This window comes from Melanotaenia boesemani, chromosome 10 (genome assembly GCF_017639745.1).
Source record: "Melanotaenia boesemani isolate fMelBoe1 chromosome 10, fMelBoe1.pri, whole genome shotgun sequence".
Taxonomy (NCBI): domain Eukaryota; kingdom Metazoa; phylum Chordata; class Actinopteri; order Atheriniformes; family Melanotaeniidae; genus Melanotaenia; species Melanotaenia boesemani.
Window position 1 is genome coordinate 2,239,659 of NC_055691.1, and position 22,312 is coordinate 2,261,970.

Here is a 22,312-nt window from a genome sequence, read left to right on the forward strand (position 1 = left end):
ATTATGGTACAACTTAAATTCTAATAACTCATCTGGAAGTTTTTTTAAATGGCAAAAATATTAGAAAAAGGGAGCTCATTATAGTAATTGTTACTTTATAAAGTTGTGATGTTGAAACCTCTTTCAAAGCACTCCATGAAGCAGGTCAACGCTTGGCCTCGGTTGGTGTGGTCACGAGATTGACACAGAGTCAAGCAGACCGGTTCAAGCAGAACATCAATAAGCCGATTAAACCAATCTCTGATGGACTGTTACTTATTTTGAAAAATAAGGGTGGCCAGTTTAACTTCCTTGGAGAGCTCTATTGGTGACTTGCCTTATTGCTGTAGCTTCCAAATGCAAAGCAGACACTGCCAATCAACTCCAAACATTTGTGTGGGAATTAAATCAAGGAACAACATACACCAGTCCACCTGTTGAACCCTTTAAACAGTGGGGTTGAATATGAATACCCTTACATAAAATTGAGATTCTACTCTTAAAGCCTACTCACTGCGTAGTTTAAACTTGTTTTTTTAATTAATTAAATAAAATCTATTATTTACTAGTTTGTGTGCTCTTTATAATTGTACACTAAAAATCTTCCAGAAGACATCCAACAGGCTTTGTTAACATGATGAATGAGCTTGTAGGTTGAACACTAATAGCTCTGTGTGTGTGTTTGGATTGTCCATGTTTCCAGAAGTATCATACTAGTTTATCTGTTTAACTCCGGACCAAAGAAAACACATCATCAACATTATCAAACATCAACATGTCAACATGGCTAACTATTGTTTAGAGAAACATCAATAAGATGCCAACATGCTGTTCATCTTATGACGATCTTCTTCAGGTTGTTACTGACCGTTTCCTTCTTCTTGCTGAAGACGGGCATGGCCACTGAGGTCATCAGCAGGAGACTCTGAGCTTTGGTGGCGAAGAGCTGACAAACAGTTGGAACATCAGTGTTTATAGCAAATAAGAAAAAGGAAATGATTAATAAGTCTAAAATGGTGTAGTAGACTTCTGATATAATTGATGCAACTCTATCAATATATATATATATATATATATATATATATATATATATATATATATATATATATATAAACATGCATGTTCTCTCCGAGTATGTATAGGTTCTCTCCTGGTACTCCGGCTTCCACCGTCCAAAGACATGCTTGTTAGGTTAACTGGTTACTCTAAATTCCCAGAAGGAGGGAATGTGAATGGTTGTTTGTCTCTGTGACCTGTTCAGGTGTACCCTGCCTCGCATGCTAATTGCTCCAGCCCCCCATGACCCTGAATTGGACTAAGCAGTCTAGAAAATGTATGTGTGGATGGATGGATTAAATAAATTAATCAATAACTTTTTAAATGTGTAAATAATTAGGTAAAACTGGAAAAATATAACTAATTACTTAAAGGTTTCAGCAGTAAATACAAACTGGAAATAAATTAATAAAAACTTATTAAATTTATAATTAATTAAATGTATTTTCATGTAATTAAAAACACAATTATTTCACATTTCCTGAGCTGCATCACGAGTTAATTGCCACTGCAGCTCATCAACAGATGGTGACATCTGACTGGTTTTCCTGCTCTGCAAGTTACTATAAATCAATCCCAAATAAAAGATCTGTGTAGAGCCAGACAAACATCAAAATATGAGGTTTGTTTTTATGTGAAAGTTAAATCATATTATAATCAAATTAATAATATATTTAACAATTTATCAATATGTTTATTTGTAGTTGTTATAAATTAATGATGCATTTAATTAATTATATAAAGTATTTACGTATTTTATTGTGGGACTTTTCTCCTGTCTCATTTGTGAGACAGTCCTGGTGCAGTTTAACCTCCAGGTGGTGCCGTTGGCTTGTTTGTAGCATCATTTAAAAACAGCGATGTTTCAACTGATAACAATACATTTCAGTAGATCATTAAATAACTCAGAGGGAGAAGTGTAACAATGCTTTAGACATACTAGCACTACATGATATTTTACATATTCTTCAGCTTAGAAATATAGAATGGCATGAATTACTGCGATTCACACCTCACAAATAGCAGAAAACAGAAAGCAGTGCATCTGCTAAGTGCAAGCGAACACAGTTTTATATTTTCCTGTCATGAAGCAGGTCCAGCAGTCGTCAGAAGTCAAGGCATCAGGTTGCTGCTAAAGAATCAAACATATATGGTCTAAAATCTGACACAAAAACATGTCCCTCCAATCTTTGTTCTTCTTTTTTTTAAAAAAAAACCAAAAAAAAAAAACCCCTAAAACCCAAATTAAGCTAATTCAAACTAGTGAAACTTTTCCCACACACATTATCTTGGTCCCGTGATAATTTCAGGGGGTTGCCAGACCGCTGGTAAAAACGGGTGTATGTTATCTTGGGGATTGTGGCTCAAAGACTTTGGGAACAACTGTACTAGAGTATTAAACTTGAGTTAGGATATGTTACTGAATAAATCTGTTCAGGAAATAAGTATTTTTTTTTAACTACATTTTTTTCATCTCCTTGCTATTTACCTCATTTGTGTTGGGAAGCTGCCAGAGTGAAGGAAGAGAAGGCCCAGAGGATCATGGGAGATTTTATGAGCCCAAATACACCAGCAGGAAACAGACAGATGAACATGAAATGATGAAGATGAGAGATGATGATGATGCCAACTGCACAGTATGTTTATGGAAATAAAATGAAAATATGGTAAAGGTATTTTTATGTGATGTATGAAGCCATCTGATTGGTCAGCTTATCTTACCACAGTATCCATGTAGGCTTCTGTCCAGATGATGTCATGGTCGTGGTTAATGACCATGGGACGACTGAGCACGTGCAGGTACTCCATGACGTTTTCCTGCACGTCAGCCAGCGTTGAGATGTGTGTGTAATACCCTGGAAACATGAACACGTTCTGTGTGTGTAAAGCCAAGTAATAACAAAAACACGCACATGTACACACACGTACACACACACACTAACCTTTATTGTTGCAGGCGATCCACTTGGTGTTTTGAGCGAAGGTCATCTCTCTGCCAATCAGGTAGGTGAAGACTCTCACCTGAACAGACAACTACATCATTAATCTCACAGAACAACCTGCTCTACGCCAGTGGTTCCCAGCCGGTTTTCCCTTTATGCAAATACAAAAAGACCATGGACACTCTGCCCCAGCCCGTGCTGAAACCATGCTGAAACCATGCTGAAACCAGAAGTGAGATTCTCACCATAAATACATTATTCTGGCTGTCCTTCCATAAAGCCTAAGTTTAATTAAAACATATAACCTGACTTTTTTTTTTGCTTAAAATAGGGACAGTTAAAATTAATCGCAATGGCCCCAAGGGAGTCCCCCAAAAAACACAGGGGGACCCTGAGGCTTCGAACATTCAGAGCCAAATCCTCCTGTGTTTTTTGGGGGACTCCCTTGGGGGAGTCCCTGACCCAAAGTTGGGACCCACTGCTGGAGCATTTTGTCCGTCTTCTGCATCATTTATGTGCATAATTTGGACTGTTTTCTGGGCTCTTTTGGATGTGTGCCCTAATGGAACAAATGAAGGAGGACCACCATAAACTGTGGGGGCAGTGTTGAGCAGCATAGCTGACGTGCACCCCAGTTACAAACGTAAAAGGAGAATAAATGAGCCTTCTTTGCAAACAAAGTCACTGCTCAGCTTTTCAGTGAAAGGAAAGTCTTCTGGATAATTTTAGTACTCTCACACCTATGCACTAGAACAGCGGTCCCCAACCCTGGTACTCAAGGCTCGCTATCTTGCAGCTATTAGACGTTTCTCTGCTGTAACACACCTGATTCAAATTAAATGGATGTCTGACAAGCTCTGTACAAGTGTGCTACTGAGCCATTAATTGGAGTCCGGTGTGTTGCAGCAGAGAAACATGGAAGTTCTGCAGTGGGCCTTAAGGACCGGAACTGGGTGAAACATGTAGTCAGCAGCATGATCATTTACACCGTGGAACAGTGGGGCTGATTTCCATATAAACTAATCCCAGAGGATGGCAAACAGATGACTAAATAAGAAAGATGAATGAACAGAGGTCTGTTTCTAATGACTTAATTAATACCAGCTCAGTGCAACTCCAGGTGTTTTTGATTTGTACCAATTACTTTCCAGCCTTTTGCTGCACCTGTTCCACCTTTTTGCAGACGTGTTACCGCCTTAAAATTCAAAATGAGCTAATATTTTCCATGAAATGGCAAAATGTCTCAGTTTGAACATCTGATGTGTTGATTTTGTTTTGTTGCTGCTGGATGAGATCTAGAAGTTAATGTATTCGGTTTTTATTTATAACTTTTGGAATTGGGGTGGACATGCACACCAACAAAACACCTGTGGGCATTTCTATTGCTGGTGACAGGGGTTTACAAAAATTTAAATATAATAATTGCATAATATTACAACCCCCACCTCCCAACTCCCTGTGTTTTTATTATCAATCTTTCAACCAGGCTGTAAAATCTCTACATGGATGAGAGATGGTTGCAGATTTAAATTTCCAGCCATATTTTCTGGCTATCTTGGTGGTTTAGAGACGTAGCTTTGATCTAACAGATATGGTTTCCTGTAACACTCATGCATAAAGACAAACAGGCTATCACAGGTTCTTGTGGCTCATGTGGTCATTGGAAAACCGAAGGATTTTCCAAATTTAGCCCCATTCCTTACCCTGCGCTCAGGCCAGTTGAATTCCTCAAAGACAGACTCAAAGTCTTCCATGGCTCCGTCTGTGATCAGCATGATGGCCTGGTTACACATGCTGCCCTGACCATTCACCCTGGCCTGCATACAAACAGAGAGTTTACTGGTGCACAAGAACGTCAACAGGCTTCAAAGCTCGGAGAGCAAAGAGGTGTACAAACCTCGTTTAGGATCTTGAAGGATTCCTTCATGGCATTCTTGATTTTTGCTTCTCCTTTGACATGCAGTTCCTCCACCAGCAACTTAAAGTGCTGAGAGAGGAAAACAGGAAAGTAACTAAATGTATCCCAAATGTAAGGGAATTAGTGTTTGGCTGATCAATCCTCCCTTTAATAATCCTAGTTGGTGTTGTATTCTACATGGTTAAAAAGCCTGATTAGTCACCTTTACAACCAGGTAGAACGGGTAAGAATGGGGCTTCAGAGGAATGAGAAACACACATAAAAATTGGAATAGTGACTCCAAAAATGTTTCTAAAATCCTGTGTAATACTCTCCTGTTGGTATTCAGTCTGGCTCAGCGTTTCTTGGTGAACTGGATAACTGCACTCTCCCTTAGCTAAACATAAACTTCCTGATTTTTTGTGTTTATGCTGTAATCTCCACTAAGCCAGATAGATAGAAACTCAGAAACATGGTAGAAACGCATTAGAAACTAGATAGAAACCTGTAAGAACACAATTAAAAACTACCTAGAAATTTTTTAAACTCATTAGAAACACAGTTGAAAATCCCTAAAATAACTGGTAGAAACTCATTAGAAATTGAGTGAAAATTCCCTAGAAACACAGTAAAAACTCTAGAAACAATAGAAACTCATTGGAAATACAGTAGGAACTCCCTTAGAAAGCAGTAGAAACTTAACAGAAACTCCCTAAAAATAATAAAAACTCATTAGAAACAGTAGAAACTCCCTAGAAATGATAGAAACTCATTAAAAACCACAACTCCCTATAACATGGTTTAAACTTAGAAGCACTGTAGAAATTCCCTTGAAATGAAAGAAACTCGTTAGAAACATGGTAGAAACACATTAGAAACACTGCTGAAACTCCTTTGGAGCATGCGTCTAGAAAGCGTCAAACTCCCTAAAACATGGTAGAAACTTCTAAAAAATAATGTATAACTTTCTAGAAGCTATAAAAGCTACATAAAAACACAGTAGTAACTCCCTAGAAATTATAGAAACACAATAGAAACTCCCCAGGAACATGGTAGAAACTCCTTGAATCACAGTAGAAACTCCGTAGGAATGACAGAAACTTATTAGTAACACACGAGAAACTCAATAACACAGTAACACATCTAAGAAGCACATTAGAGAACTGTTAGAAACACAATAGATAATACTTTTGCCTTTATTTGTACAAGGTTTTACACATCTGTACTTTTCATTTATATTCATAAAGAATTCAGATTTTCTTTAAGGTGGGTCCCAAGAACGAAGACACACTGTCAACATGTGTCCTCTGTTAGACACAAAGAGAAATGTCCTCGTTTTGTAGATCTCATAAACTCAAACTGACCTGAACAAGCAGACAGGAACTAAAAATGCACACACACACACACACACACACACACACACACACACACACACACACACACACACACACACACACACACACACACACACACACACTCAGAACCAGGTTGAACCGGCCTAATTCTGGAGTTAACTCAAGATGCCAGCCAAGCAGGTGATCTGATGACGCCTCTGAGGGTATCCCTCAGTGTGTGCATGTGTAGGTATGTGCATGTGTAGATGTGTGCATGTGTGTAATGAGATCTCCTCAGCTCTTTAAGCCGTCATGAATCACATAATGGTCTTACCTCTCGGTTGTCCAAGTCAGCTTGGACCAGAGTTCCTCTGAAGCATGGCTCCACGTAGCGGACATAGTCAGTGTACTACAGACAGGAAAAGACAGGGAGAAAAAGTTTAATTTGAAATGACTCCTACACTGAGCATGTCAACCAACAGCACCCCAAATTTAAACAGACTTTATTTTTTCAAGGAGCAAATCGACTCTGAGTCTTTTCTATTCCATTCTCTGGGACAGTTTTTCGTTTTTGTTCTCTACCAGAGCGTCAGCACCGCTGCTCTGGTTAAAAACAACCAACAGAAAGAAAACAGAGCGTCTGCTTCAGCTGTATTAACTCTACATGTTACACATATCTGCGGCTTGTGGGAGTTTTTCATTTGTTCCTTTATTTGTTCCTTTCTTACCTGCATATCTCTGACATTCTGGAGATTGCTTCAGCAGTTCAGGGATGTGTTTGAAGGGCGTATGCATGGTGTTTAATGTGTACACACTCCATTTTCAGAAGCACATGTATTGAAACTACATACTGGCCATACAGTAGGCACTGGTTTTACATGTCCTGATAGAAACCAAACCTTCTCTGGATGCCTTTCTTGTAGTTCACAACTTTAAACGTTTTCGTACCAACAACCCGACTTACTGTGAGAAATCAAAATACTAGGAAAGATAGTTATGGATTTCAGTGTGGGTTGGTTTAACCAGATAAATTTAACTCGGCTGATTAAAGAGGGTTAGCTTTAGCTATGTGATACCATGTGAGGGAGGAATGGTTGAAAGCCCAACGGCGTTTATCTGTGAGAATTATAAAACATGATGAAATAAAACGGTGAACCCAGCGGCTCCTTTAGCTTCATGGATCTCGTCTCACATCTGCCCAAAGAAAACTTTTTTCCATTTAAATGATGTTCTAAGAAATAAAATATGACTGTTTTTCTGATGAAGGACTTTTTCAGGTAATGAGTCTCACAGCAATGACGTTGACAAAGTCGTTCTCTCCCAGTGTGTCCAGGATGGTGTTGATGGTGTGTTTAGCAATAGTCATCTTCAAGCCCTTCATGCTCCCACTGATGTCCACCATGATGATGATGTCCTTCGGTGATGTAGCTGCCTGGATGTACCTGCACAAAGGCAGTGAAAGAGTCTCAGACCATTCAAATTTGCAAATATTAGTTATTTTACACATATCATTACCTATTATACCTGTATTACAACCTGTCATCAGTCTTAAACTAACTGCAGATGCATGTTGCAGCTTTAGCAGCTCAGCTGTGGTAATGCTCCATGACGAGGTGTTCAGGGACGTGCATGTCTGTGGTATTATTTAGAAATGCATGAACAGTCACATACGGTGCCATGTGGGCTGCATTGACCTGGCTAAGGAACAGCTTATCGTCTTTTACAGAGGATCAGGACTCCGCCTGGCTGCCGTTCAGCCACCACAACAAGAGGTAGAACTGCTGAGGAGGGACTAATTCAATGGGATTCTCTTTAGTTTTGGACAGCAATCATTTTTGCTTTATAGCGTATTTATAGAGTTGAGTGGAAACATCACAGCACCACCTCACAACAAAGAATCCAAATGTTAAAGAATATGTGGATTTCATTCCTTAAGATGATAACTCATCATGTGTTGGTGATTTTGGAGACCTCCTTACTCCCAAAAAGCAAGTGTGCACTTATTATGCACACTTGCTTTATGGCTAATTAATGGCTGGATTACTTTCAGGCACAGGAAGTTATTTTTCATGAAACACTGATGGGATTAACAAAGAGAGAATGGTCACAGCAACATTTTAAAATAAACTTTTTTCTTGTAATCACAAATGTAATACAGTCGTCCTGCTGTTTAGCTCTGATGATGAGCAGATACTGTAGTTCAGGGGTAGCCAACGTCGGTCCTCGAGGGCACCAATCCGGCAGGTTTTCCAGATTTCCGTGCTCCAACACACCTGACTTAAACTAACAAGTCATTGTGGAGATCCTTATAGGCTGTTTGATCCATTTAATTTGAGTCAGGTGTGCTGGAGCAGGGAAATCTGGAAAACCTGCCGGATTGGTGCCCTCGAGGACCGACGTTGGCTACCCCTGCTGTAGTTACACTGAGTTACTCAGTCGGGATGTTATGTTGCCCTGCACTTGCTGCTGCTATTATAAAAGTGATAAACTTGGCAACCCACACAGCACCACCTCAAGAACACCACAGCTGGTGTTATTAGTTTAAATTAGTATTAAACCAAACTCAGTAAGCAAACCAGCTATTGTCAAACCTCCATCAGACACAGAAACAGAGAAATTATGCTAATGTGAGTTTAAACATCCAGAACAGCAGAGGTGGTGACTTGAGCTGCATTTAAGTCTGACATACAGGGACTCCAGCCTCAACTCTGGCTGAAGAACAATCTTATTATTCATGTTTTCGTCCTGAACTCCTTACAGTCTGATCTCCTGTCTGATGGATGTAAATAATTTCCCCAGTCATAATACTGGCACAACATTTCATGCAAACTGCTGCCGCCCCACTTTTCAGTATAATTTTTTAGTATAAAAAATAAAATACAAATGCACTGTGATATAAAGATACAGGATGCTACATCCACCCTAACGCTTTAAGGTCCTGCATTTTTCTGTGCCTATAAAGGACTATTTTTAAAATTTGTGGAAATAAACCGGCCTGATCTCTGCCACTTGGTTTGGGTATGTAATGCCAACAGTAAGTGTTATCTCATTATTGTTTAAAGTTTTGACCATTTCACTATTGGTACAACATATTTTCTTTGTTAAAAGATAATGGTGCTATAACTGAATCAGAATGAGAATACTTTTTTGACCCCATGGGGAAGATGAGTTGTCATGGAAGCAACATGTTCAAGGTGCAACATAAATATGAGTAAATAAAATAAACTAAAATTGGGGCCTACACTTTTTATATAGCAGCAACATAATCAAGGTGCTTTCGAAGGTGCTACTAGAAGTATAGCCAAGTAAAATAGGAACCAGACAATGAAAAGCATCACCATGCATAAAGAGTTTAAATCAGCACAGTAAATGCAAAGGAACATTTTTCTCTCGTGTTTTTCTTAGTATGAACTTTAGAGAGCTCACAACACACCTGGAGTGGTTAGTCACTGTGATATGAAAACTTAAAGACACACTACAGAACGTTGCAGATTTTCTCCCTGACACCCCCTTTCAACATTTTTGCTCAACACAGACGATGGATACGCAGACAGACGGACCCTTTCCTTCGTCTCCTGCATCGATTACGTGCATAATTGGTGCGTTCTCAGGGGTCTTGTAGATTTGTTGCTTGACATAGTAAACTCAGCAATACCACCAGAAAACGCAGGGTCAGTGTTGATTAGAAAAGCCAACATGCAACCAGCAAAAGGAACAAACCGGAAGAGAAACAAGAGGTGGAAGAGGAAGAAGAAGACAACAACAACAACAACTGTAGAGATGGTGAGAGTTTTTAAGAAGGGCTGTGTGAGTGTTGAGGGCGTTTAGGGTGATTGCCACCAACATTATAGCGGTGGATTACCACCACCAACTGGTGTCTGAAACTAGTCAGACTCTGGAAGTGAACCTTGAACTCAGCACTGCTGTGAATGAATTGACTTCATAACCATGGACACGTAAAAGATGAAAGGAGTTATAAGGGGGGGACGTATAAGAACGCTTGAAATGTACGTATCTATTATGTACGCAAGGGAGCACAAAGCATCCTTCTTGCATCCTACCTGTAAGGTTAGATTTCTCCAGCCAGGAAAAAGACAATTTCATCTTGATTCTTGTCTTATCTCTTGCTTTGCCCCATTCCCTCTCTTTTCTTCTCTCATTCAATAATGTCTTCTTGGTTTTTGATTTTTTTTTTATGAATCAGCCATGCTTGAAAACAGCCAGTGTGTTTATAACTGCTTGCAAGCATACAAAAGGAAAACTTGGCTGCAACGCCACATGGCGACCCAGAAGAAATAAGCTGCATAGTGCGATTTCTCTGCCTCAGGACACTGCTGGGGAGTCTCCAGAAAGAGACATAAAAGATGTCAGGAATGTTGATTTTTACGTTCAGAAAGTTATCTAATTCGCCTTTTTTTAGTATCTATATTATGCTAACAGATTGGCTTAGCTGAATGTGTTCAGAAGAAGAATGACACATTTAAATGTATGTTTTTTATGCCAATAAAACCTGTTAAACTGAAGTGATCTGAACTGAATTTAAATTGACTAACACAGTGAGTCTTTGTATAAACTGCTGGCTTTGCCATGACCCAGTGTAGATAATATTAAACTTATATTTACTAATCTGAATAAATATCATTGGCCATGTAGGAATATTTTATACCTCTGCCTACTTCCTGGTTGCCTGTCCCCTGACAGTGCTGCATGTATGTCTGCTGTTACTTTTGCAGCATGTTCTTTCTTTAGCCCTGTAGTGCAGTTGTGTTATTGTGGCTGTCTCTTCTTCTTTTTTTTTTTTTTTTAGCTTGTTTTGGAACAGGCTGTCCCTGGGAGACCTGTGTATCCCTGCTGGTATGTACCTCTATCTTTAGCAGGACTTACCAGTGGTGATAACTGCATTTGCTCCTAGGAGCAGGCTAACTGGATAGACTTGAGCTGTTTGACCCTCCCCGGAGCTTACAAGTATTGCTTGATTGGTATGTGTGGCTTGCTTCTTGTGACACATGATCCCTCTTCTCATTCAAATTAATTAAACTTTCTCTGATTCATAGGTCCTCCAGGCCTGGTCTTCTGTATTCCTCTGCAGCCCTCCAGAGCAGCAGTCTCTTTTATGGCCTTAGCACAGGGCTGTTTAGCCAATGTAGGCCCTAGTAGCAGGAGTTAGCTTTTGCATTTAGAGGAAAAAAGGGGGAAGCTCGTAATCCAGAAAACACTATTACAATTGTGAAGTATGGTGGTGGCAGCATTATGTTGTGGGGCTGTTTTGCTGCAGGATGAACTGGTGCACTTTATAAAATAGATGGCATCGTGAAGAAAGAACATTATTTGGAAATACTGAAGTATCATCTCAACCCATCAGCCAGGAAGTTGAAGCTTGGACACAAATAGGGGTCCCAAATGGACAGTGACCCTGAGCATACAGCCAAAGCACTCACACAGTGGCTTGAAGACGACAAAGTCAGTGTTTTAGAGTGGCCATCACAAACCCCTGATCTCAACTACACAGAAAATTTGTGGGCAGAATTGAAAAGACATGTGCAAGCAAAGCGGCCTACAAACCTGACTCAGCAGTTCTTTGAGTGGGAACGGGCCAGGACTCCAGCAAACACTTGTGAGACGTTAGTGGAAGGATACCCAAAATGTAAGACCCATGTCATTCAGTTTAAAGGCAATACTACCAAAAACTAAGGAAATATATGAAAACTTCTGACTTTGAAGAAAGTAAAAGCTTCAGTGAAATATTCATTCTCCCATTTATCAAATGGAAATAATTTTGGTAATCTTAACTGGCCTAAAACAGGAGAGATTTAGTCTAATTAAATATCTGACAGTGAGGAAAAAACAGGTTTATGTGTGTTTTTTACACTGTATGTAAACTTCTTTTCCAGCTGTAGTTTCTTATAGGGTTTAGTATTGAGTTATGTGTGGCACTTTGTTTCAGCTGTGGTTGTTGTAAAGGGCTTTCTAAACAAAATTGGTATGTTAAAAAAGAGAAGCCTTGAAACTCTGACGTAAACATGTCAACTCTGCCTTCTTAGACCATCATCATCTTAATAGTTAAAAAAGGAAGCTCAGGGATTAACGCACTGATACTCACTTCGGTCCTACGAGGGCCGCAATCCAGCAGGTTTTCCATGTATCCCTGCGCCAACACACCTGAGTCAAATTAGGTGGCTCTAACAGCCAATCAGGTTCTACACAATGACTCATTAATTTGACTCAGGTGTGTTGGTGCAGGGATACATGGAAAACCTGCTGGATTATCAGTGTCAGTGGATTAACGTGTTGAAAATAGACTTCACAGCATTTAAAGGGATATTCCTTTTTAAATATAATTAACTTAACAGTAATGCAAATACATTAACTTGACCCAGAATATTTACATTCAATTTAGTCAACAACATTCTTTCTCACTAAAGAATCTAATTTAGGTGGAATTATTTTCATAATTTTATTACATTCACCTGACAAGTTTTTTTTTTTCAGTGTAATTTTATATAACACAACAGTCACAAATTCAAGGATGCATTGAAAAATAAGCCAAGGGATGCAAATGTGAAGGTATTTTCTTTACTATAAATGTAACCTTCAATACCTTAAATAAAGTTTTTATTAGAAACTTCTTATCTGATTAGCACTGTACTGATGCATTTCTATATTAATGTCATGCCTGTGGATGAAGACTTTGAATAGTGCAGCTGTGTAACACATGGGAAACACAATAGAGACATCAGTAACTATCAAAGTAACAGTCGCAGTCAATCAATGGTTTAATGTCAGGGGAGACACGGGGGGGGGGGGGTTGGGGGGGGGGTTTCTATGCTGGAGCTGAGCTAATTGCCAAAGTACGGAAGTGTGGAGTTGTCACCAAAACAAGGAAAAACATGAAACATATCACATTATAACGTGATAGTAATGTGTAATGTAATGTATAATGTGATAGTAGTGAAAAGACATAGAAAAAGTGTCCTGAGGACATCTGGCTGGGATCAAAAGGAGTCAGATCATGTCAGAGTTTTCAGTGATCACTTGGTCAAAGGTTTGGAAATCACTTTGCTTCAGCTGGGTAGGGTCCTTCTCTAGCGGGTGATGTGTTAGGACAAAATCAAAGCTCATGGGGCGATAAAAGCTGTAGCTGCTTGGGGTCCTATAAATCTTTCTGATGAAGATGACATAGACTGGGATCCTAGGAAGGATGCAGACCTTTATAGAGTGGTTTGTTTACACCAAACACACAGCAACAGTGGTATAAAAAGACCTAAAGTCTTACTTCCAGGAGTAGAAGCAATGCAGGAGTTGTCATGAAGGGTCTTAGGTTACATCCACACAGAGAGGAAACAGTTTAGCTTTTTTGTAAAAAAGGTGTTCATTCATGAAGAAGAAGCTTTTCCAGAAAGATGTGCATCCACACAATTCCAGGTAAAATGCTGTTTTATGAATGCCAGGCCTGTAAGTGACACCACAACACTGGCACACAAATACAGCAAAAACTGGGATGAAGACACGGAACTGGCTCGCGTTCACACCAGTTTAACCAGAACCAAAGTGGGAGGACTTCATTCCAGAAGTAAACACCAACATCTTGCGAATTTCTTCTGAGCGTATTAAGAAGATGTTGATAAATGGGAGCGGAGGCTGTACTTGGTACACTTCTTAAGTTGTAGCTGGAAAGATTGACATTAACACCACGTCCAGCTCAACTTTCTTTTTTTCTGTTGTGGTATTCATCACTTTCTAAAGCTTGGTGATTTTGTCAAGCATTTTTTTCCTTTGTTTTTTGCTCTTAACTTTATTGAAACACAGCATGTAACACAACCTTTGTGGGAACATTGCAGCCAGAGTAAAAGGGCTCTGGGGCAGTTGAGTCAATGGACTGTAAAAAGAAATGCTTGTAGGTTGTTTAAGGTATAGAAAATGATGTTTGCAGAGATATTTATTGACTTTGGGAACCATTTCAGAAGAGCAACGGTTTTTGACTCAAGAAACGCCGTTTTTGTGTGGATGAAGCGTCCCAACAATGGACACCTGTACCAGAACCCCCTATACTTGTCCCCATGTGGATAGGGTCTTAATCCCAACTGCTTCCATCCATCCACACACCAAGGGCTTCTAGACTTCCGAGTTTTCTATGTTTTCATCTGCTTGGCCGTGTCGAAGCTGGTCTGAAGTAGCAGATAGCTGCAAATATTAGGGATTGAGTTGAAGGGTAATGCTCTGATTCAGAGATTAAATCATTCCTGGATAACGTAGAACAGTGTTTCTCAATCCTAGTTCTCAGGAGCCACTGCCCTGCATGTTTTAAAGGGAACCTACTTCAACACACCTGAATGAAATTAATGGCTTGTTAACAGACTTGCAAAGAACTTGATGAGGACGCTCAGTAATCTAACTCAGGTGCATTGAAGTAGGAACGCATCTAAAACATAAAGGAAGTAGATTTGTGGCTTTACACAGACCAACTTTTTAATGTATCTAAAGCTAAACTCACATCTAAACTCTGGAAATAACCTGACATCTCACATTTTTATCTGTTTGACCAACACTTCATTCACAGGAAGTACATGAGCCAGCACAAGTCATGTGATTGAATACAAGTGGCTGGATTCTTCCACTGCATCCTTTTTACATCAGTAAGCTCTGTTTGTCATTACATAGAGCATATTATGTGCACAGCAGGTCATACTGGACTCACAGTGATGGAAATTTGAGGGTCACTGCATACTCCAGCTTCATTTTACCAGAATCTTTACAGACATTCACTACAGAAGCTGGAACTAATGGAGGCACTACTGCATTAGTTATTTTAATATTTTTCCTGTTGTTTCCGCTTTAATTTCCTTTCTACCTTTCCTTTCTGATTCTGTGAATCAGAAAACATTCATACCAGGATGTTTTAGATAGTATCAACCAATTTAATTTTAACTTGGACCAAACTCACCAGTTTCTGTTCCTGCAGTCAAAGGCTGCCACACCGTTGGAGTCTGGAGTCCATTTAATACCTTACAGAAAACACAGGGAGTCCGTTCACACGCAGATAATATTCCCTAACAGTTCATGTAGAATTAACATGCAAAACATACAAAATTAATAGATCAATCCATCAAACTAGTTATTCAACAGAATACAGATGTTGGGAATTAGAAATACAAAAAAGCATGGTGGTCACAGCTGGAGCATTATAACCTACCAGGGTAGATCCTGAAGAAGCCGTAGGAACTGCCAAAGTACTGCCAGGTCAGTGTAGGATCCTTCTGGAAGTTACCGATGAAGACGTCATTTAAAGCCTCTGAGTTGTAGATGGCGTTGAGAATGTTTGGATCTGCACAGAAGACAAAAATCTCCTGAATTACAACGCTGCAGAACTTGGCTAGCAGCAGTGTTCTGGGCTGTAAACCACCTCTAACCTTTGTTGTAGACGTTGGTGGGAACCTGAATGTTGCTCTGCTGCGTGTTCACAGGCAATTTGTTGAAATGCTCGTTCTCTTCGAGGGGAAACTCTCCACCCAGCTCTATGTTGTTTCCATCTTCATCCACCGTGTTGATCAGCATGGAGTTGTAGTAATCAAACTGAGACAGCATGTGGAAATTACTTTTCTGCACTTTAAGGGTCTAAACCTAGGAAACACACTTTTTTTTCTTTTCTTTTTTTAGTTATTCAAAACACTAGAGCAGCCAATGAAAACCTTGCCAGGGCAGGTTGCTGTGGGTCATGAGGTGAAGTGATAGACTGTGTGATAGAGAAATCTGCTCACTGATGACCATGTAAAGAGCCGTAGGAATGGGTGTAAATGGGTGAATGGGACTTCTGCCGTTCACAGAGCATTGCATAAATCCAGTTCAGGTGACTTACTCAGTATCCGGACTGAACTATTCATGCCTCCATTGGGGAGAGAAAGTTGTAAGTTTGACTTCTTCTAATTGTGTTGGTTAGGTGCAGTTATATGAGGTACGATAACTGTCAATCAACATGTGTACAACAACAAAAGTTGCTTATTTATCTAAAGTTGTACATTAATAAAAATAATAAATTCTGTTCTGAGTAAAATCTGGTTTAAAGTATTTAATGTGTACTTTGTGAGGTTCATTAAGTCAGTTGGTTTATTAAATGACAAACCTGAAGGTATTTTTCTGGTTTCTTCGTTCTACATAGAAGTCATAAAGGAAACGTTTATCTTTTATCAATAGCCATGTTTACATGTTTTTAACATGCTCATAATTTCTTTGAGTTTCAGTTCTGATCCGACTGTCGATGTACTTTCTGTAAATATTGCTGTCTGACTTGACCACATAAGTGCTTAACTGGTTTGGAAAGTGTGAAGTCCACTAGTGCCATTCCTGATGAGAAAACACGCGGATCACAGCGCTGTAGTCAACTAACTTTATTCAGTCTCATGGCCACACACACAAAACATCTTCAGACCGGAAGTGACCTCACACACGTGTCACGCCATTCCGGTACCGTGCAGAACCGTGCACCACAGTTACTCCATAGTGGGTGTTCCAGCTAGCTTTACCACCCGACGTGGTGGCGTAAATAAACAGTGTGATGTCAGTAAGAATGGTCCATATACCATCTGAGTTTCAATATAGTTGAATTAAGCTACATTTTACTGTATTTTAGCTAATATATTAGCTTTTTCCTGATCATATTTGCTGACTTCCTTTCTAAACTGTCTCATTTGAGACTTCATCTTAGATTTTAATAAACTAGATACATCATCTGTTTACCGCTATGTGATGTCATTCTGTGTTCGTGTTACTTTCTCCATCAGCCATCTTGGTGTCATTAACTTAAACAGTTTTCAGTCACACTATCAGTTTGTAAATTAATTTGTGGATTAGTCTTCTCCTCCATGATGTCTGTGATGTATTTCTGACAGTTGATTCGACTGTCGGCTCATCTTCAGAACGAACCAGAAATGTAAGCTTTAACATTTTGAACCTTACAGACTAAATATTTTAGATCGGATTTTTCTCAGAACAGAATTTACACTTTCATGAACCACTTGTCTTATTTTACAGTTATCTTAAGTAAGTTTAAGTTTCTAATTTTCCTTCAGAAAAATTCAATGTCAAATGTAAAAATTGAAATTCCAAATTCTCATGATTTCAAACTTCCTTTGACAATCTTTGCTTTAGGCCATGTGGCTGAGAGACTGTGAGACACACGTTTAAAAGGTGATACTAATCACACTGATTAAGGCTCCTTACCTAAACAGAACAGAACTTTAATAAGTTGATTAGTAGCATATGTGTTAACCCATTTTGACCAAATCTGATGCACACGTCAAAACAATCCACATCAACAGTTTCATCCCTAAGTACCCGAACATTTCTGAACATAAGGACAAACTCAGTTATTTAAAAAGCAGAAGGTCTAACCTCCTACCTACCTACCCTACCTTCTACAGGGCTTTTCAAATACATTTTCTCATGGGCCAATTTTTTGGATTTGCTGCACATTCTCCTCTACCCCCTCCTCAACTTATTTTGGATGTACAATTAACAAAAAGCACCAGTACATTTTTATTTAAACCACAGTCACTTAAAATCACAGTAGCTTTCAGTGCAACTAAGAAAAGTAAACATAACCAGTTTATGGTTTAAAACTCTCTATACCTATCAAAGCTCTCTAAGATAAATACAAAACACACACAGGCCACTTCTGTGTTTCAGTGCAAAAAGAGCTTTAGTAGTAGTTTTAAGTTTTGTGTTTTGTTTTTTGTCTGGCGAGTTTCTGTACCTGGTGGATATTCTTTGTCAAAATTTATGTGGTCAAGTATCTCTGCTGATTATATTATTTATTCATTGAGCAGATGCTGAGATTGCCCTCAGCATTTTTGATGTGGGCATTATGAAATAAGTATTTACTTATTAGATTACTTATTACATAACCATATTTATTACTGCATATTTGAACAAAACAGGACGCCTTTATTTTAAGATTCCAGGGAAACATCAGCACAGAAACTTAAATCTAGCAGCAGGCAGACGGAAATCACACACTCCTCACTGCGCGTTGGACTGACGCTGCGCCTTGTTTCACATACGGAAGGCGGAAGAAAAATTAGTTCCTACCTATCCTGAAAGTTTAGTAATATAAATGTTGGTATAGGAACAATTAATATTTCAGTACTGATCCGCATATAGAGATAGCTACTTAGATCAAAGCATAGGCCCGTTCTTTCTTACCCACTTTATTTATTCATTTATTTTACCAGCACACCGGCCCAAGAGTTCCCACCGGGAATCCCCTGAGAACCTCACGATTAGCCGCTCTGGCATAACTGTGTATCAGTCCAGTTGTTATTAAATTTTCTATTTTTGCAATCAACTTCTTTTTTGAATGTCACATTTTCATAAGAAAAGGGTGTTTTTGGCCTTGCTTCAACAGTAAACAGCAGCGCTTACAGTTTAGTTGCTCCTAGTAAATTATTAGTTTACTAATATGTAGTAGATGGGCGGGGGGCCGGTTGAATAGCCCTGGTCTAACCACTCCTTTGGTTTTAGGAGGTTTTGTCTATGTTTTCAAAAAGTAAACTCAGGAAAAGTAAGATGCTCACAGGGCATATGCAGAGAGATTTTTATCTAAAATAAGAAACTGAAGGTCCTGATAAAATGTCTAAAGTTTACCTCCTGCCATCCTTTCCACAGTTTTCCTCCCCCTTTAAACTGCTGACAAGACTTTTTTTATGCTGCTGTATTTAACTAGTGTGTCAAGCTTTTCTGTGGGGTTGACCGAGTTTCCTCAGAGGATAAGCAAAGCTTGGTTTAATCTAATTTCAGGTGTCGGCTGAAGCTTTAAAGCTCCAATCTGTTACAGCATCAACTGCAAACCAGCCCAGCCTCTGACCCACAAAATTAGCATGCTAGTTAGCATTCATCCAGCAGCACAGGCTGAGATGCTCACGGCGGAGAAGATGGAATGAATCATCCTCATCATCCTGTAAAATAATCATTTATTTTTTGCCCAAGTTTTACTGTCCATGTGGCGTCCTTACCTGTAAAGTAGCGTTGAATTCATGGTACAGGTCAGCATCCTCTGCGGATTCTGCTAACCGCTAACATATGAAAAACAAACATAAACAACCTAAACAAGGATTCAGGAAAGATTAGAATATACCATCTGAAGAGGTCTAACGATGTATTTTGTTATCTCCTGGTTTTCAAAAGGTTTCACTTCACTTTAGTTACTGTTTGGCTTATTTCCATGTTTGGTACCATAGTTTACATCCTTAAAGAGACACAGCGATGTCTGATCTGTTAACCCCCTGAGGGAAAATCAACAGCACCTAGGTTGTTGATGAGTAATGGTTGTAGTCATGTCAAACCTGAAACACCAACTTTTTGTTCCTCACCTTTACAGACTTCATCTTACTTCCCAACATTCGTTCGATGTCATCAGAGTAGTCCTTCACAAGGTCATCTCCGTTCAGCTCCACAATCTTGACGATGGACTCCACATCCTTCAGTTTCTGAGAGGAAGGAAAATCCAGTGTGAACATTCTGCATCCAGAAATCTTTGTACTCAGCAGATCCCAGAAAAAGAAGCCGAGTTGATGCTCAGACTTCCAGAGTAACAACTGAAACACGACTGAATAAGTAAAAATGAACAGAAGTTTTTGTATGCATACTCTTGTTAATACAGCTACACCAGATTTTCATGCACCACATTGTGAGAAAATCCTCCTCAATAACCCAAAAGTGCAAACGTACTGTGTTGCTGGTTATTTCAGAATTTCCTTATGAGGTTTGTAGATATACCTCCTGTTTCCTCCCCTACACATCGTTAGGGTGTGTTGCTTACAAAAAGGACATTTCAGGTATTCGGGGCCCTTACTTATGAACCCTGCATATGCATAGATGTGTATGTATAAGCCAGGAATAAGCCCATCTGTTTCCTTTACCTGGTTCTTCCAGTACAGGGTTGCAGGGTCACCATTCATCACAGAGACAACCACTTACAGTTACTCCTAAAGTCATTGCAGAAACATCAGTCACCTTACATACATGTTGTTGGACATTGAGAGGAACCCAGAAAGAACCCAGACATGCACAAGGAGAACATGCATACTCCACACAAAGAACCAGTTGAAGTTCAAACCAGCAACCTTCCTGCTGTGAGGAGACAGAGCTGACCCCCACACCATCGTACAGCCCACATACATTCTTCTTTTCTCTAACTAATACTGCCTCAAACTGTTTAGTTAGATGTCACAAGGCGAGGAGGAGACAAGAAGGCAGGACCAGCCTATGAGGCTGGTAGATTCACTAAGTTACCGAAAGTTTCCACTAGTACTGATTTGTTTCATTCATCATTTTTCATGGATCCATCAGACAAGCTGGCGCTTCTGGGTCCTAAATTTAGCTTCATTTGGAATTACTGGGAACTTGTGTGTGTGTTGCTCAGCTATTCTTATTCATTTTTTCATAAAAACTTTATTTTTTTGTTCATGTTTAACATTTTAATCAAAACTATAAAAACACAACTGAATACAGAAGCAAACACATCAAGCAAATAAAGACCAAAGTCTGAACATTATGCCACTTTAGATAATATGAGATATTTTCATTTGACAAATTCTGCTCTCAGCTTTTCAGCCTCTAATATCATTGAAAGCCACATAGATGCTGCTCATTTTCTTGTTTTTACTAATTTCTTCACTTTTTCCTGTTGTGCTTGAATAGTAATTATTATAGTCACATAGTCACTATTAGAAAAATGTAAAGGCAAGATGAGGTTTTTTTTTTTTTTATACAGTTAAGTTTAGAATTTAAAGAACTTTAGTGCAGAGGTGCCCAAGTCCAGTCCTCAAGATCTACTATCCTGCAACTTTCAGATGCAACCCTTCCCAACACACCTGAATCAAATGGCTGGCTCGTTACCAGGCTGCAGAGCTGGGTGACATGTGGTTGAGAGAATAGAGCCATTTCATTCAGGTGTATTGGAGAAGGGTTTCATCTAAAAGTTTCAGGATAGTAGATCTCCAGGACTGAATTTGGGCATCCCTGCTTTAGAGGATCAAAGAACAATATTTAATGGCAGAATCAGTGCCTATTGAGATAATCAGTCGACAGCCGGCTTGGGCAACATACCCAAACCCATCTCTACAACCATTTGTTCGGCCATTCCTTTGGGCTTGTTAGGGATTCTGGGTGCTGCACTGAGCATGACTATAGGAGGAAAAAAAGCTGAGCTGAGTTTGAGGAATGATTTGAGGCTTAATTAGGAGATGACATTAGTTTGAGTCTGACTCATTTCTTGAGTCTCTTTTTTAAGTGACTTTGATGGAAGTAGCTTTAGTTAATCTTAATTAATGAGACCGCCAATGTCTAATGTGTCTCTTATCAGTCCTGACTGTAAACTGATCTTTGTAGATGGGACAATAAAGATACTTTGACTTTGTTTCCCAAAGCTGATCCTGTTCCAGTCTGTTAGATTTATGCAGTAATTTAGGATCTGTGTTGCAGAGATACGACCAGCATATAAGCTGTTCCAGTGTAAATCCTAGTGTCCATACGAGACTTTTGCCCACTGACCCTCTCCAGTGTGAGGCTGGAGACCGTATTAGTGTCCAAAGATGGATGTTCTGTCGGCTTTGGTGTAAAACACACTGTGTTGCCTTACGCATCATAGACATACATGTTTGTATGTATCAACCACAGCAACAAGCAGCCCCATCTCAGTTTCAGTGAAGTTCCTTTTTCTTGGAGAAACATGTCATTTCCCCTCGGATATTAAAAGGATGTCATGTAGAGTTAACTGAATGGTTTTGACTGGTGATCAGGGACAAGCATGGTGCTTTGGAGAAAGTGGGATTTATCAACTCTGATTACTCACTAGGACACATAAGACCAGCATATTTTTCCCCAAGAGAGAATTTAAATCATTTCTAATGAAAAAATCATAAATGAGGGCCCAGGTGTGTTTTTATTAATCAGGAAGCTTAAGGTAGGTCAGCCACCAGTCCTGTCTGGTTACTTACACTGAGCAAATCTTTATTAAGTCATTCACTAATTCCAATTAGTCCAAGCAGCCTGCGGACTAAAGCAAATACCTGCAGAGCCAAACATTTAGTAAACCTCTGCTGTTAAACGGG

General features: G+C 39.3%; 1 protein-coding gene across 1 annotated transcript in view; it reads right to left on the bottom strand.

Annotated features, from left to right (window-relative positions):
- Window positions 1–22,312, bottom strand: part of LOC121647109 (voltage-dependent calcium channel subunit alpha-2/delta-4-like) — a 91,381-nt gene that overhangs the window by 50,173 nt on the left and 18,896 nt on the right. The window contains exons 3-14 of the mRNA XM_041996274.1: window positions 19,571–19,687; window positions 19,214–19,273; window positions 15,617–15,779; window positions 15,400–15,531; window positions 15,151–15,211; window positions 7,501–7,651; window positions 6,544–6,618; window positions 4,876–4,965; window positions 4,682–4,795; window positions 2,979–3,057; window positions 2,758–2,891; window positions 848–925 (exon numbers count right to left, since the gene is read on the bottom strand). Of these exons, the coding sequence (XP_041852208.1) occupies window positions 848–925; window positions 2,758–2,891; window positions 2,979–3,057; window positions 4,682–4,795; window positions 4,876–4,965; window positions 6,544–6,618; window positions 7,501–7,651; window positions 15,151–15,211; window positions 15,400–15,531; window positions 15,617–15,779; window positions 19,214–19,273; window positions 19,571–19,687 (1,254 nt within the window). The remainder of the gene's footprint in view (window positions 1–847; window positions 926–2,757; window positions 2,892–2,978; window positions 3,058–4,681; window positions 4,796–4,875; window positions 4,966–6,543; window positions 6,619–7,500; window positions 7,652–15,150; window positions 15,212–15,399; window positions 15,532–15,616; window positions 15,780–19,213; window positions 19,274–19,570; window positions 19,688–22,312) is intronic.